The following is a 16,930-nucleotide window of genomic DNA, read 5'->3' as shown; positions in this document are numbered from 1 at the left end:
TTGCCGGACAGAATATGTTTGTTCTACACGAGAGCAGCCCGATCCGAACGAGGGGAGGGGGGGTATAACGACTCACTGTACTGCAGAACAGAAATAAAGTCCGGTCGGTTGCTAGGCTTCCAACGCGGCCCTCGCGTCGGTTTGCACGCTGGAGAATACCCGGAAGTGACGTCACACTCAAAATGAAACAAAAGCCTAGGAGGAGTATAGGGCAGAGGGTGAGTTTTTAGATCAGCACTGGCCCCTCCCACAACTCCAGGCTCCGCCTTTACACACACATATATATATATATATATATATATAACATCACACTACGTGTATTTATTTTATCAATATACATATATTAATATAGAAATACACTTAGAGCAAAATTACACACATGTATATATAACATATATAATAACTACCGTATATACTCGAGTATAAGCCGAGTTTTTCAGCCCATTTTTGGGCTGAAAAACCCCAACTTGGCTTATACTCGAGTCAGAGTCTGTATTATGGCAATTTGCATTGCCATAATACAGACTGGGGGGAGAGGGGGGCTGGCAGAGCTGTACTTACCTTTCCTGCAGCTCCTGTCAGCTCTCTCCTCCTCCGCGCCGTCCGTTCAGCACCTCGGTCAGCTCCCAGTGTAAGTCTCGCGAGAGCCGCGGCTCTCGCGAGATTTACACTGGGAGCTGACAGAAGAGCAGAACGGACGGCGCAGAGGAGGAGAGAGCTGACAGGAGCTGCAGGAAAGGTAAGTACAGCTCTGCCAGCCCCCCTCTCCCCCCACTGAACTGCCACTGGACCACCAGGGAAGGAGAGCCCCCCTCCCTGCCATGTATCAAGCAGGGAGGGGGGACGAAAAAAAAATATATAAATAAAATAAGAAATAAAATAATAAGAAAAAATTAATAATAAAAAAAAAGGGGTATAAGGACCACTATGGGAGGGGGGGGGGTATAAGGACCACTATAAGAGGGAGGGGGTGGGTTAAGGACCACTATGGGAGGGAGGGGGGTATAAGGACCGCTATGGGAGGGAGGGGGGGTATAAGGACCACTATGGGAGGGAGGGGGGGGGGGGGTAAGGACCACTATGGGAGGGAGGGGGGGATAAGGACCACTATGGGAGGGAGGGGGGGATAAGGACCACTATGGGAGGGAGGGGGGGATAAGGACCACTATGGGAGGGAGGGGGGGTATAAGGACCACTATGGGAGGGGGTGGGATAAGGACCACTATGGGAGGGAGGGGGGGTATAAGGACCATTATGGGAGGGAGGGGGGGGGGTATATGGGCCACTATGGGAGGGATGGGGGGGGATAAGGAACACTATGGGAGGGAGAAGGGGGATAAGGACCACTATGAGAGGGAGGGGGTGGGATAAGGACCACTATGGGAGGGGAGGGGGAAGTAAGGACCACTAGGGGAGGGGAGGGTAAGGACCACTAGGGGAGGGGTGAGTCAGGACCACTGGGGGGGGAGTGAAGGAACACGGGGGTGGGGAGGTAAGGACCACTGAGGGAGGAGGAGGGGAAGTCAGGACATATGGGGGGGGGAGGGGGCGGCAAAAAATTTTTTGCCTACGGCGGCAAATATCCTTGCACCGGCCCTGCACACACTGCATTCACACACTGCATTCATGCACACACACACACTGCATTCATGCACACACACACTGCACTCATACACACACGCTGCACACACTGTAAATAAATATTCAATTAATATATTTTTTTTAGGATCTAATTTTATTTAGAAATTTACCAGTAGCTGCTGCATTTTCCACCCTAGTCTTATACTCGAGTCAATAAGTTTTCCCAGTTTTTTGGGATAAAATTAGGGGCCTCGGCTTATATTCGGGTCGGCTTATACTCGAGTATATACGGTATATATATTATGTATATGTATATATATATTTTATAAAAAAAATTAATAAATAATTTTAAAAAATCATATATATGTAATTGTATTCTAACTGGTATTTTGATAATATATATATTTATATCAAAATACACTTAGAATGAAATTATATATAGATATATCTATGCATATACCCTAAACGACCGTGGACGTACTACATATGTCAGACAAAAAAAGGGCCGCTAAGGACCGCGGACATACCTAATACGACCGCGGCAAATAGAAGCCCTGGACTTACCTGGACCGTCGGCGATCATCGTCGGGGGGGGACTGCTGGAGACCCCAGCAGCAGCTATCAGGTAAGTCCATCAGAAAACGGGCCTTAAGAACCGCTTACGTACCTAATACGTCTTGGGGTAATTAGAGCTCTGGAAGCGATCATGATCGCTTCCAGCAGCTCTAATGGTATTACAGCAATGCCTCAATGTTGAGGCATCGCTGTAATAGTCCCCTCACTGCCGGGGGCCAACAGAAATTAATGGGTGATCACTCCCCTTGGAGCCCGGCAATAAGACAGAGAATCGGAAGCCTTCAGGCAGGCTTCCAATGCTCTGTCTCTATTGAGTGGCTTGAGGGGTCGAGGCACTAACTATATATACACACACTAAAAAAAAATATATAATAATAATTTAATTTTAAAAATTTAACCCCTAACTATGGCCAATGTTTGCGACTAAGTGGCTAATACAAAAGACTGGAAATACCCCATTTGGAATACCCTCGGTTGTCTACATTTGAAAATGATATGCCATGATGGGGTTATTTCACATTCCTGGGTTACCACACGGTCTCAAAAGGCAACACAGACCCAGCAAACCAATCTGGCAAACTGAATTGGACAAACCCTATATTGACCCTGTACCTTTCAAAACCACCATACAACCTGTACATAGGGGGTATTGTTATACTCTGTAGACTTCGCTGAACACATATCGGGGTGTTCTTTTGCAGTAATACATATCAGCAGCTCAGAATCCATGCATAAAGTACAATGTGTGTAAAAAATAACACAAAAAAAATGATTAACGAAAAGGTTGACAAAGACTGGTTGGAGAAATAGGACATGGGTGCATGCTGACCAGCTGTGAAAATTCCAAAACAAAAAGTTGGAAAACTGGAATGCGCACCCTCCAAATAAGGTCTTTTAGCCCCCGAAGAACCCAACACACCTATACATGGGTGGTATCACTGTATGCCGGAGATGTTGCTGAACACATATTGGGGTGTTCTTTGGCAGTAACCCTTGAAGTTCTCAGTAAATGTATTCTTAAATTGCTATGTGTGTCAAAAAAAATCACCAATTTTTTTATTTTTTTATTTGGCATTGATTGGTGGTAAAATGGTTGCATGAAGAGAGTCAAAATACCCCAAGTTTGACAGATATCAGTGTAACAATGTAACTTGCGCTAATTTTGAAAAAAAATGTTTTGGAAAGAGCAAAGTGCTACTTGTACTTATAGCCCTATAACTTTCTTAAAAAAGCTAAGAACATGTTAACATTGGGTATTTCTAAACTCAGGGCAAAATTTAGAAACTATTTAGCATGGGTATTTTTTGGCAGTTGTAGATGCATAACAAATTTTGGGGGTCAAAGTTAGAAAATGTGTTTTTTTTTAAAAAAATCATCATATTTGATATATTTTTTATAGTAAATGATATGATGAAAATAATGGCATCTTTAGAAATATATTTTAATGGCGAGAAAAAGGGTATATAATATGTGTGGGTACAGTAAATGAGTAAGAGGAAAATTACAGCTAAAAACACAAACACCACAGAAATGTAAAAAGAGCCCTGGTCCTTAACGGTAAGAAAATTTAAAAATGATCTGGTCACTAAGGGGGTTAAATGCCCAAACTATGGGCAGTAATTCCCTGTTCCCCACATCATAGTTTTTCTCTGCATTGGACAGTTTCTTTAAGAAAAAATAACATGGGTGAAGAGGATCGTTGTGGGTTTTTCTCTGAGAAAGTATTGCACCAACACCTGACTCAGACATGTCGACTTCGACAATAAAGGACAGTGACAGGTCAGGGTGGTGCAAAACAGGGGCTGACTTTAAGTGGTTTGAAAGCCTTAAGAGCCTCAGAACTCCAAACATAGGGATTAACCCCTTTTTTGGTCATCTTGGTTATTGGGGCCACTACAGAGGAAAAATTCTTTATGACTTTTCTGTAGTAGTTAGCGAAACCCACAAACCTTTGTATGGCCTTAAGTCCCTGAGGAAGCGGCCAAGTTTTGATGGCTTCCAGTTTCTTAGGGTCCATACTGAAACCCATTTCAGATATTCTGAACCCCAAGAATTGCACAGGTCTGATCGAAGAGGCACTTCTCTAGCTTGCAATACAGACCATTTTCTAGCAGTTTCTTTAGTACTGATCTGACATGTTAATGATGGGTTTCTAGATCAGGGGAGTATTCCGATATGTCATCCAGATACACTACAGCATAAACGTGCATGTAATCTCGCAGGACATCATTGTCCTGGAAGACAGCAGGAGTGTTACACAGGCCGAAGGGCATTACTAGATATTCGTAGTGGCCGCTACGAGTATGGAAAGCGGTTTTCCACTCATCCTGTTCTCTTATTCTGACCAGGTTATACGCCCCCCTGAGATCCAGTTTAGTGAACCACTTGGAACCTTTTAAGCGGTCAAAAAGCTCTGTGATAAGTGTAATTGGATATAAGTTTCGCACTGTGATCTTGTTCAGAACCCTATAGTCTATACAGGGTCTGAGATCACCTTTTTTCTTCGATACGAAGATGAAGTCAGAACCTGCCGGAGAGGAGGATCGCCTGATAAACCATTTCTTCAGGGACTCCTCAATATACTTCTCCATGATCTTATCATGCTCAGAGAGGGGATATACCCGGTCTTTAGGTGGCACAGTCCCTGGCAGAAGATCAATCGCAACAATCATAATGGTGAGGTGGAGGGTTTATCTGCCTCTCTTTTCTCAAAGACCTGTGCTAGATCATCATAATGTGGAGGCACACAGGTAGAGAGTGGAGGGGCCGAGGGCAGGTTAAGTGAACAAACAGGATGCACAGGTATAAGACACTGTGTAAGGCAGGAATACAATATGTACAGAGTGACCCAATCTATAACGGGGTTATGTTTTATCAACCACGGAAACCCAAGGACTATGGAACATGAAGGGGAACACAGCACATGAAAGGGAATACTTTCCTGGTGTAGGACCCCTATGGTGAGTTGTACTTGGGTTTCGTGAGTCACCTTAGGGTTCATCAGTGGCTTGCCATCAGGTGCTTTCATGGCTAGAGGTGAGGCCTTGCGTACCAAGGACTCCGCAACGGACTGGTCTATAAAGTTGCCAGCTGCGCCTGAGCCCAGTAGGGCCTTGGTGTGAATGGCCTCACCGTTGATGGTGAGGGTAACCGTGAGAAGCGGTCTAGAGTTTTTGTCGTGAGGGGATAACTTCATAAGACCCAAGACCAACCCCTCCTCTGGTCTTAGGCGCTGGCGTTTCCCTGCAGGTCAGGACATGTTGTCCTCACATGCCCCTTTTTGCCGCAGTAGAGGCACAGACCTTCCCTCTTTCTGCGTTGGTTCTCCTCCTCGGTTAGCTTAGTGGTACCTAGTTGCATAGGTTCTGGTGGTGGACCACAAGGAGGCAAAGCAGGTAGAGAAGAAGAGGGCAAGGCGGGCAAGGGGTGAACATGCATCCAGCTATAAGACTGTCGCTGAAAGCATCTCTCTCTAATGCGATTGTCTATAACAATGCAGTAGTCGATGCTATCATCCAATAATGTGGGTACATCTCTGGATGCTATCTCATCGAGTAGGTAATCATATTGTCCTACCTGAAAAGCTGTTACATAGTTACATAGCTGAAGAGAGACTTGCCTCCATCAAGTTCAGCATTCCTCACATATGTTGTTGCTGTTGATCCAAAAGAAAGCAAAAAACCTAGTCTGAAGTGCTTCCAATTTTGCCACAAACTAGGAAAAAATTCCTTCTGGACCCCAAAATAGCAGTCAGATGTCTCCTTGGATCAAGCAGCTATTACCCCACTAATTAGAAATTATATCCCTGTATGTTATGTTTTTGTAAGTATTTATCCAATTGCAGTTTAAACATCTGTAGTGACTCTGACAAAACCACCTCTTCAGGCAGAGAATTCCATATCCTTATTGATCTTACTGTAAAAAAACCCTTTTCTTTGCCTTAGATGAAATCTCCTTTCTTCAAGCCTAAATGTGTGACCTCGTGTCCTATGTATAGCCCTGTTTATGAATAGATTTCCAGATAAAGGTTTGTACTGGCCCCGAATTGATGTGTATAAAGTTATCATATCCCGTCTCAGGCGCCGTTTTTCCAAACTAAACAGGTTTAATTTTTTTAACCTTTCTTCATAACTAAAATGCTCAATTTCTTTTACCAATTTTGTAGCTTGTCTCTGGACTTTTTCTAGTGCCATGATATCTTTCTTTAGAACAGGCGCCCAAAATTGCACAGCATATTCAGGGTGTGGTCTTACCAGCGATTTATAAAGAGGCAAAATTATATTTTCATCCCGAGAATTTATGCCCCTATTTATACATGACAAAACCTTACTTGCCTTAGCAACTGCAGATTGACATTGCATATTGCTGCTTAATTTGTTGTCTATAACAATTCCCAAATCCTTCTCGTGTGTGGTTATCCCTAATTCACTACCATTTAGTGTGTAAGTTGCTTGTGCATTCTTAACCCCGAAGTGCATAACTTTGCATTTCTCTACGTTCAATTTCATCTGCCATTTTAGTGCCCAGTCCCCCAATCTATCCAAATCTCTCTGCAGCAAAGCAATATCCTGCTCACATTTTATTACTTTACAAAGTTTTGTGTCATCTGCAAACACTGATACATGGCTTTCAATGCCTATTTCGAGATCATTTATAAATATGTTAAATAGAAGTGGTCCCAAAACAGAACCCTGAGGGACACCACTTACCACTTTTGTCCAGCCTGGAAATTTACCATTAATTACAACTTGTTGTACTCTACCCTTAAGCCAATGTTCTACCCAAGAACAAGAATATTCATCTAGACCAATTTCTTTTAGTTTGAATACTAACCTATTGTGAGGAACCATATCAAATGCCTTGGCAAAATCCAAGTAGATCACATCCACTGCAACACCCTGATCTATACTTGTACTTACTTCTTCGTAGAATGCAATTAGGTTAGTTTGACATGACCTATGTTTCATAAAACCATGCTGATTATTGCTAATAACAAAGTTCTTCCCAATGAATTCCTGAATATTATCCCTTAATAGCCCTTCAAATATTTTCCCAGTTACAGAAGTTAAGCTCACAGGTCTATGATTTCCAGGCAAGGATTTTGAACCCTTTTTAAATATAGGAACAACCAGAGGCGGCTCTCTAATTAGGCGGTTTAGGCGGCCGCCTAAGGCCTCGCGGCCGCCTAAACCGCCTGTGGGCAGAGTGTGTCAGGTCCTCGGAGGACCTGACACCAGGAGGGGGCCCGGCGGCTTGCCCGGTATGCCGCCGGGTGCGAGGCCCCTCCTGGCTGCCCGGCCACCATCGCAGACACTGGTCTGCAGCTCCGCAGTGTGCAGAGCTGCAGACCATGTGACTCGCGAGAATTGGCCAATCAGAGCGTTGCCGCGGGTTACCACGGCAACGCTCTGAAATCTCACGAGACTACACGGTCTGCAGCTCTGAGGAGCTGCAGACCGGGAGCAGTGGCCACCGGACCACCAGGGAGCCCACTGGACCACCAGGGAAATCAAGGTAGGCTCACCATAACCCCCCACAACACTCAGCCTCACCCCCCCAGTCACCATCACCACACTCAGCCTTACCCCCAGCCTCACCACCCCCACCACCCTCAGCCTCACCACCCCTAGCCCCCACCACCCTCACCCTCACCACCCCTAGCCCCCACCCCCCTCAGTCTCACCCACAGCCCCCCTCAGCCTCACCCCCCACCACCCTCAGCCTCACCTCCCACCACCCTCAGCCTCACCTCCCACCACCCTCAGCCTCACTACCCCTAGCCCCCACCACCCTCAGCCTCACCCCCCCACCACCCTCACCATCACCCCCCACTACCCTCACCACCCCTAGCCCCCACCACCCTCAGCCTCACCCCCCACCACCCTCACCATCACCCCCCACCACCCTCAGCCTCACCACCCCCCCACCACCCTTAGCCTCACCACCCCCCACCACCCTTAGCCTCACCACCCTCAGCCCCCCCACCACCCTCAGCATCACCACCCTCAGCATCACCTCCCCCCACCACCCTCAGCCTCATCCCCCACCACCCTCACCCTCATCCCCCACCACCCTCACCATCATCCCCACCACCCTCAGCCTCACCAACCCCCACCACCCTCAGCCTTACCCCCACCACCTTCAGCATCACCCTCCCACCACCCTCAGCCTCACTACCCCTAGCCCCCACCACCCTCAGCCTCACCCCCCACTACCCTCACCATCACCCCCACCACCCTCAGCCTCACCACCCCCCACCACCCTCATCATCACCCCCCACTACCCTCACCATCACCCCCACCACACTCAGCCTCACCACCCCCCACCACCCTCACCCTCACCACCCCTAGCCCCCACCACCCTCACCATCACCCCCCACCACCCTCAGCCTCACCACCCCTAGCCCCCACCACCCTCACCACCACCCCCACCACCCTCAGCATCACCCCCCTCAGTCTCACCCCCCCAGCCCCCCTCAGCCTCACCCCCCAGCCCCCCACAGCCTCACCCCCCCACCCCCCTCATCCGCCACCACCCTCAGCCTCACCCCCACCCCCCTCAGCCTCACCCCCACCCCCCTCAGCCTCACCCCCACCCCCCTCAGCCTCACCCCCACCCCACTCAGCCTCACCCCCCACCCACCCTCAGCCTCACCCCCCACCACCCTCAGCCTCACCCCCCACCACCCTCAGCCTCACCATAACCCCACCACCCTCACCCCCCTCAGCATCACCCCCCCCCCCCACCACCCTCAGCATCACCTCCCCCCACCAGCCTCACCCCCCACCACCCTCACCATCACCCCACCACCACCCTCAGCATCACCCCCCCACCACCCTCAGCATCACCCCCCCACCACCCTCAGCATAACCCTCCCACCACCCTCAGCCTCACCCCCCTCAGCATCACCCCCCCACCACCCTCAGCATAACCATCCCACCACCCTCAGCCTCACCCCCCTCTCACATTATCCTCACTCTCACATTACCCCCCCTCTCACTCTCACATTACCATCAACCCCCCGCTCCCTCTCACCATCAACCCCCCGCTCCCTCTCACCATCAACCCCCCGCTCCCTCTCACCATCAACCCCCCGCTCCCTCTCACCATCAACCCCCCGCTCCCTCTCACCATCAACCCCCTGCTCCCTCTCACCATCAACCCCCCGCTCCCTCTCACCTTCAACACCCCGCTCCCTCTCACCATCAACCCCCGCTCCCCCTCTCACCATCAACCCCCGCTCCCCCTCTCACCATCACCCCCCCTCTCCCTCTCACCATCACCCCCCCTCTCACCATCACTCTCCCTCTCACCATCACTCTCCCTCTCACCATCACCCCCACACCATCACCCCCCTCTCACCATCACCCGCCTCTCCCCCCCCCCCCCACATACACATAACACACTTCAAGTAGCTACCCCATACACATAGGGTCTCAGACAAAAATGCAAACATGTTCAGAGACATACATTCACACACACAAGGATACTCTCTGTCAGACACACTCTCAGGTAGACAGTGCATCAATGTGTATATGTGACACTTTTTTTTGTTAGTGGGGCCTCATGTTTGCGTTTCGCCTAAGGCCTCATAAAGTCTAGAGCCGCCTCTGGGAACAACATCTGCCTTCCTCCAATCCTCCGGTACAACACCTGAAACAAAAGAATCTTGAAAAATTAAATACAGAGGTTCACTTATTTCACCACTTAGCTCCTTAAGTACTCGTGGGTGAATACCGCCAGGCCCCGGAGCTTTATTTACATAAATTTTCTTTAATAGCTGTAGCACCTTGTCTCGAGTTATCCAAACACAAGTTATTTGCAAGTTTTTTGCAGCAATCATTTGCATATCTCTTGCCATAGGATCCTCATTAATATATACTGAAGAAAAATAGTTATTTACAATTTCTGCTTTTTCCTGGTCTTCATTAGCTAATAAATCCAACTCTGTTTCCAGTGTACCTACACTTTAATTTTTTGTTTTTTTTTAGAATTGATGTACTTGAAAAAAATGTTGGGGTTGGTTTTGCATTTTTTAGCTATCAATTTCTCATTTTCTAGTTTAGCCACTTTAATTGCCTTTTTGCAAGCGTTATTGGCTTCCTTATATCTTAAATAGGATGCCTCTGATTTGTCTGATTTAAATGCCCGTTTCTTATTTTGAATCTCTTGTTTTACTTCTCTAGTAAGCCACATTGGTTTTAATTTGTTTCTTTTATATTTATTACCCAATGGTACATACTGAGAAATGTACCTTTCTAATATTTGTTTGAATAGTTTCCATTTATCCTGAGTGTTTTTATCACTAAGGAGTTTATGCCAGTCGATATGTTGTAGAGCTTCCCTAATCTTATTGAAATTGGCTTTTTTAAATTATATGTTTTAGTATACCCCACTTGCTTTTGCTTTTTTGAGTTTATTTCAAAATTTACCATATTGTGATCACTATTTCCCAAATGCTCCCCTACTTGAATGTTGGTTAAAAGATCAACATTGTTTGTTATGACGAGATCCAGACAAGCATCCTTTCTAGTTGGTGCTTGTACCAGTTGTGACATAAAGGTGTCATTTAATACATTCAAACACCTGATTCCCCTTGCTGAAGTACTAGTCCCTCTATCCCAATTTATGTGAGGGTAATTAAAATCTCCAATAATTAACGTGTTACCTCGATTTGCAGCTTTCTCAATTTGCTCTAACAGCTGTTCTTCCTCAATAATATTTACATTAGGTGGTTTATAACATAACCTAACCAATAATTGATTTCCCTTTGTTTGCCCCAAGCAGATATCTATCCATAAAGCCTCCACATGCCTAAGATTTTACTTTAACTCATGGTTGACATATAAACATACCCCACCACCCTTCTTGTTTTTCCTATCCTTCCTAAATAACGTGTACCCATTTAAGTTAACTGCCCAGTCATGTGTCTCATCCCACCATGTTTCTGTTATGCCTATTATATCATATTGTTTAGTGTATGCTATTGCCTCTAGTTACCCCATTTTGTTATATAGGCTCCTTGCATCATTGTTTCAAGCCACTTCTGCCATTGGAGTATGGAATTCTATGGCATAGTCTACCACTGTTCTGGAGCCTTGTTTGATGCGTAACAAGGCTCTCGCAGCAGAAGCTATCTTAACGGGCATGTCAAAAGTTCTCCGAAAGGATGAAAGGAAATCGGTGTTGGTGATATTGGGACCAGATTCCCATTTCGGTTTAGCCCAGGCCAAGGCCCTGCCAGAGAGATGGTTAATGACAAAAGCTATTTTTGACCTGTCAGTAGGAAAGGAGTGTGGGTTCATAACCATGACAAAGGGTAGGATCACCTCTATACTGTTGGGGTGGTGTCATGCGTACGGAGTGATAGGAAACCTCCTGTACAGGTATGTGAACAGGGGCCGATGGTTGGAGGTGAGCGGTCCACTGCAGAATAGTCTGCAACGCCTGAGCGAGCTGATCCAAGCGGTGGTCTTGCTCCTCCAGCTTGGAATTCTGAGCATGCAACTGCTGCGAGATGTCTGTTGGTTTCATTTGGTCCTGTTGTAATGCAACATTAACTAGGGAACCCAAACACACAGACAGGACACAACAGAGAGAATTGCAATACTGGTCTTTAGAATCTCCGGGCTATGCAAAAGGGATAGTCAAAGTAAGCAACGGTCAAGGAAATACTAGGAGACAGAGTAATGTATAGATAAGCCAAGGTCAGAGATAGAGAGGACAGAATAATCGTAAGAAAAGCCAGAGATCAGTAACCAGAAAATTCAAATACAGAGTAACGCTCAATTGTAAACCAAAGACAAGAACAGGGCACTGAGGCAAGGGGGAAGGTTAGCTTATATACACACAGGGTGTGTCTGATTGTCCAATCTCCAATTAATGTTAATCACCACACGTGGGAGGAGTTTCTTCCTTCCCTTGTGGTCTCTGAGGTCATCACTGTGTGCCGGGTCACATGACCGGGTCCAGCACACATATAAGGATGCTGATCTGGAGCGTGTAGCGTCAGACACCGTGGCAGTCTGGAGTGCGGTGGCGGGGATAGCCGCAAACCGCAGACAGGGAACAGATGACAGCACTCACCAACAAGAATTCGTTTTACTACATTCATAATTTGCCTACAAGAACAACGTGCAATAGGAAATAGGGATCGACCGTTATTGATTTTTTAGAGCAGCTACCGATAATCTGTGAACTCTCAGGCTGATAGCTGATAATTTACAGATATTATGTACATTTACCATTTTGAAAAAAATAACTATCTCTATAAGTAAATGCACAAAATATACATGCCACGTGTAGTGGATGCAGTGTGTTTAGACAGGGGAACTGTATGTGTTTGTGTAGTGTGTGTTTAGTGGATGCAGTGTGTATATAATGAATGCAGAGTGTGTGTGTAGTGCGTATAGTGAATGCAGTGTTTGTGTAGTGTGTATATAATGAATGCAGAGTGTGTGTTTGTGTAGTGTGTGTGTGTATATACTAAATGCAAAATGTGTGTGTATATAATACAGTGTGTGTTTGTGTAGTGTGCATTATATACACACACTACACAAACACACACTGCATTATATACACAGTGTGTTTGTGAAATGTGTTTATATAATGCAGTGTGTGTTTGTCTAGTGTGTGTATATAATGCAGTGTGTGTGTGTGTTTGTTTCTATATATAAATATATATATATATATATATATATATATTTTAGTCCCCCCTCCCTACTTCTTACTTTGCCAGGGAAGGGGGTATAGCATTCTCTGGTGGTCCAGGGTGGCTTGGAAAGTACAGAGGGGGCCTGCAGCAAGCGCTTACTTACCTTCCCAGCAGCTCCCTTCAGCTCCCTATGTAAACCTTGCGGCCAGCATGCTGCGCGGAGCGTTGCCATGGTAACCCGTGGCAACGCTCTGGCGGCCACAGGACTCGCAAGTTTTACGCAGGGAGCAGCTGGGAAGGTAAGTAAGCGCTTGCTGCAGGCCCCCCCAGGACCGCCGGGTTTGTAATGGGCCCGGCAGTCCTGGGATGTATTATTGGCAATATCGGTATCTCTATTGGCCGATGCCGATATTGCCGAAAATACCGAATATCGGCCCATAATATCAGCCAGACCGATAATCGGTAGATCCCTAGTAGGAAATGCTGAAATATAGGGAAAAAACCTGCTCTGCACAAGTACTTCTAGTTGACCCACGGTCGATGATGGTTTGGGGACTAAGATCTCAGAACCACACCTCTGCCCACTTCACCTCCTGATTGCGGATCTCTACACGGATTGGTTTCCTGCTGCATGACACATCCTCCAAAACTTTTTATATTTTCTCCCATGTTATTATTGTATTATTCTTCTCATAACGCGCCTCCCTATCATTTTATTCAGTGATTCAGCGTTTCATATTTTTATCTATTTCTCAATGAACTTTAAAAAGAGATTTACATTTTATTTGCGTTTTTTAAAATTAAATATGATAACAAACCTGGTCCAAAATCCACAGTGGTATACAAGCCTTGAATTGATCCACATTTTACATATGGCAGCCCTGATCCATCGGTTGTAAATAAAACTACGTCATTTCCTAAATAATATCGGAAAAGTTTCAAAAGATGTCGTAAATAATTGTAGTCACATGTATAATAGCTTCCAAACTCATTTTCAACCTGTAAATGGTGGAAAGAATAGATATGTTTAATTATAAACTGTGTGCAAACTACATTTTTGCAATTTTTGTATATGCAAATTAAAATAAAAAACTTGAACGGCAAAACTATTCCTCAAATGTTACATGTTAGAGATGCCAAGTTAGATAAATTTATAAAAGAATTTTTAAACTTTCTGATTGGTGTCAGGATATTGAAATTACTGGATTTAGTGAGGTTAATGATTTTAAAGAAGCACTAAAAAAAACCATAACTACTACAGCATGATATAGTGGTCATCGTGCCACAAGTGTCATGGGCCCCCCTTTTGTAAGTAGTGAATATGTTGCAGAATGATTCGACTGCTTACCTATGGTAGGCCAGGCGCTACTCCCTAACCTACTCTTGCATCAGCAGATCGCTCTCAGCCAATAAGTAAAGCCCTGTATCGCTGAGCCTTGCTCTGAGCTAAAAATGTCCACGTGCAGTGAAGGAAAAGAATGGCATATGGCAGACACCAGATAAGAAGTCAAAAGGTTTTGAAATGCTTTAACTGCATACATTAAGGGACATCGTGTCACTGCTGGCACCATAACAACTACTGTGTGCTAAAAACTTTCATAGTTATTCAGTAAAGGGAGGTATTCAAAGTGTGTTTCTAAATTTAGACTTACATTTACAAATTAGATCATTTTTCTGTTTTCAGTTTGAAATTCCCTTTGGATTCATGGCAATTCTCACTTTAGTGAATAACCCTGGTTAACTATTTGATTAAGTAATAGTACTCTGTGGTATACAGCAAAGAATCTAATAATTATTAAACCCTTTATTTGAATGCAGTTTATAGTCACTGAAAACCATAATAAGTTGTTAAGGAGGAAGGAATGTGTTGGCTCCATCTTGCCTTCAAGGGTTAAACCATATTTATTTATTTTTTAACGGTTTAACCTAAAGGTGTGTCTCCAAAGCGTGACATAGCTACCCCAGATCTTCCTTCCTCTCTGCCTCTTCATCAGCATTCCACATACTCAGGTAAAGAGGAAGGAATGAACTGTTGATTCCAAAGCTAAAGATGGCTGTGGTAAACTCTTTTCACACAAATGTTATGACTAAGAATTTGTGTCTTACTACAGACAATTTCTTTTTTGAGCTAAGCTAATCAAACAACTGTAGTGAAGTCACAAGCCATGGGTTAAAGGGACACTATAGTCACCAGAACAGCTACAGCTTAATGAATTTGTTCTGGTGAGTAGAATCATTACCTTCAGGCTTTTTGCTGTAAACACTGCTTGTTTCAGAGAAAATGCAGTGTTTACATTACAGCCTAGTGATAACTTCACTGGCCACTCCTAAGATGTCTGTTAGAGATCATTCCTGGGTCATTGCTGCCTAAAATGCATCCAAACATTCAGTGTCTCCACCCTCTGCATGCAGACACTGAACTTTCCTCATAGAGATGCATTGATTCAATGTGTCTCTATGAGGAGATGCTGATTGGCCAGGGCTGTGTTTGAATTGTGCTGGGTCTGCCCCTTATCTGCCTCCTTGACAGTCTCATCCAATCCTATGGGGAAGGATTGTGATTGGATGATGTAAGCAGGCAGTGGGCATGTCAAAAGAAAACAGGGACAAAGTAAGCAGCTGCAGACTTGTACAAGTAAGATTTTACTATATTTAGGGAGGCATGAGGGGACCAGGGTGGCTAGATGGTGATTTTAACCCTACAGGGTCAGGAATACAAGTTTGTGTTCCTGATCCTATAGTGCTCCTTTAAATATGCATACACACGTCTTGCACTCTCTTGCTGTGTAACATTATGAAAACAATCTTTGTGAATAGTGGAGTCTTGCTCTAGGTGAGAACTAATGGGGGTTATGTACTAGTTTGTTGCTTAGTTACTTAATATGCTGTTTATTTGTATGTACTATGTGCTTTATGAGCTTGGTTGCAAGTAGTGGGTTTGTTGCCATAGTGTTTGATTGGATAAATATTTCTTAAAGTATATGGATCAGAGTGGTTATATTTTATTATATCTTATTGTTGGTATTTTAATACCCCAGGACCATTTATTTACCCAAATATGTATGCATTATTGGTAAGTGTGTACTTTTTATTCCCAGATGACTTGAAGTAGATTCAGTTTTGTTTTTGCACCATTCTGGTTTATTAAACTTAATTTAGTTACTATGCTAGTGCATTACATATTACTTAAATTAGATGATCATGTTCCTAGCCTTTTTCAAAGGTAGACATGATTTTTCTTTATATTTACCTTCCTTCAGCAGCTCAAAGCATGTTACATTTACTGCAAGATTTATTACAGAGATATGCATACCTCTAGTAAAATGCAATTAGTTTTTAATCATTGCAAGATAGCAAATCGCAATTTTTAAATTTTCCAGCCCTGAAGTCAACATTTATTATGTGGCACACTTTGATGTGGTTCGATGTACACATCCGTAGAAAACCACTGACCTAGATTACAGGGAGAGATTTAGAATTGTTCTTCCCCATCACAGTTTTACCTTGTTGTGGCTGCACCATACAGCTCTCTGCCACATATAGTAGCAGATTTTAAATTGCTATTGACTTTTATAATGCTGATGAGTTTAAGTAATTACACGTTCAAACCGTCCAGCAGTCATAGAAAAACAAGAAATGTTAAAGGAAAACAGTCACCTCAAAACATTTTTTTCTTTTTTTTGGATCAACAGCAAAAACATATGTGAGGAAGGCTGAAGTTGATGGACACAAGTCTCTTTTCAGCTATGTAATATATAAATCATTTCCTCACATTTTTAAATTAAACAGATTTAAGATGCCAGTTGTCCTTTAAGTAAGAAATTATCAACTACCTGGACTGTTATAATAGGTCCACCATTTTGATATAGCAAAGGTTTGATCTTTGGTAGGAACACACCCATCCAGCTGTCAACAGCTTGAAGATAATCTAAAAAAATAAAATAAAATAAAAATTATCAAAAACATGCTCATCTCTAAAATCATGATCATACAGTATTAGTGTGGGTTACTACAAAGCGTAACCTGAGAAATGACATGCAGCTTTTTTTTGTAGGCCACAAGAAGACAACTTCTCCTAATGGACAACATGTTTGTTTACTTTTAAATCACGTGCAATGC

The 16,930-nt window shown here is 44.4% G+C and overlaps 1 protein-coding gene across 1 annotated transcript in view; it reads right to left on the bottom strand.

The window, feature by feature from the left end:
- The window catches only part of GLB1 (galactosidase beta 1), a 256,457-nt gene that overhangs the window by 150,728 nt on the left and 88,799 nt on the right, over positions 1 to 16,930 (bottom strand). Inside the window, exons 5-6 of the mRNA XM_063452008.1 lie at positions 16,645 to 16,739; positions 13,630 to 13,810 (exon numbers count right to left, since the gene is read on the bottom strand). Coding sequence (XP_063308078.1) covers positions 13,630 to 13,810; positions 16,645 to 16,739 — 276 coding nt within the window. The remainder of the gene's footprint in view (positions 1 to 13,629; positions 13,811 to 16,644; positions 16,740 to 16,930) is intronic.

This window comes from Pelobates fuscus, chromosome 4 (genome assembly GCF_036172605.1).
Source record: "Pelobates fuscus isolate aPelFus1 chromosome 4, aPelFus1.pri, whole genome shotgun sequence".
NCBI lineage: Eukaryota > Metazoa > Chordata > Amphibia > Anura > Pelobatidae > Pelobates > Pelobates fuscus.
The sequence above is the reverse complement of the archived record's forward strand: the minus strand, read 5'-3'. Positions and strand labels throughout refer to the sequence as shown.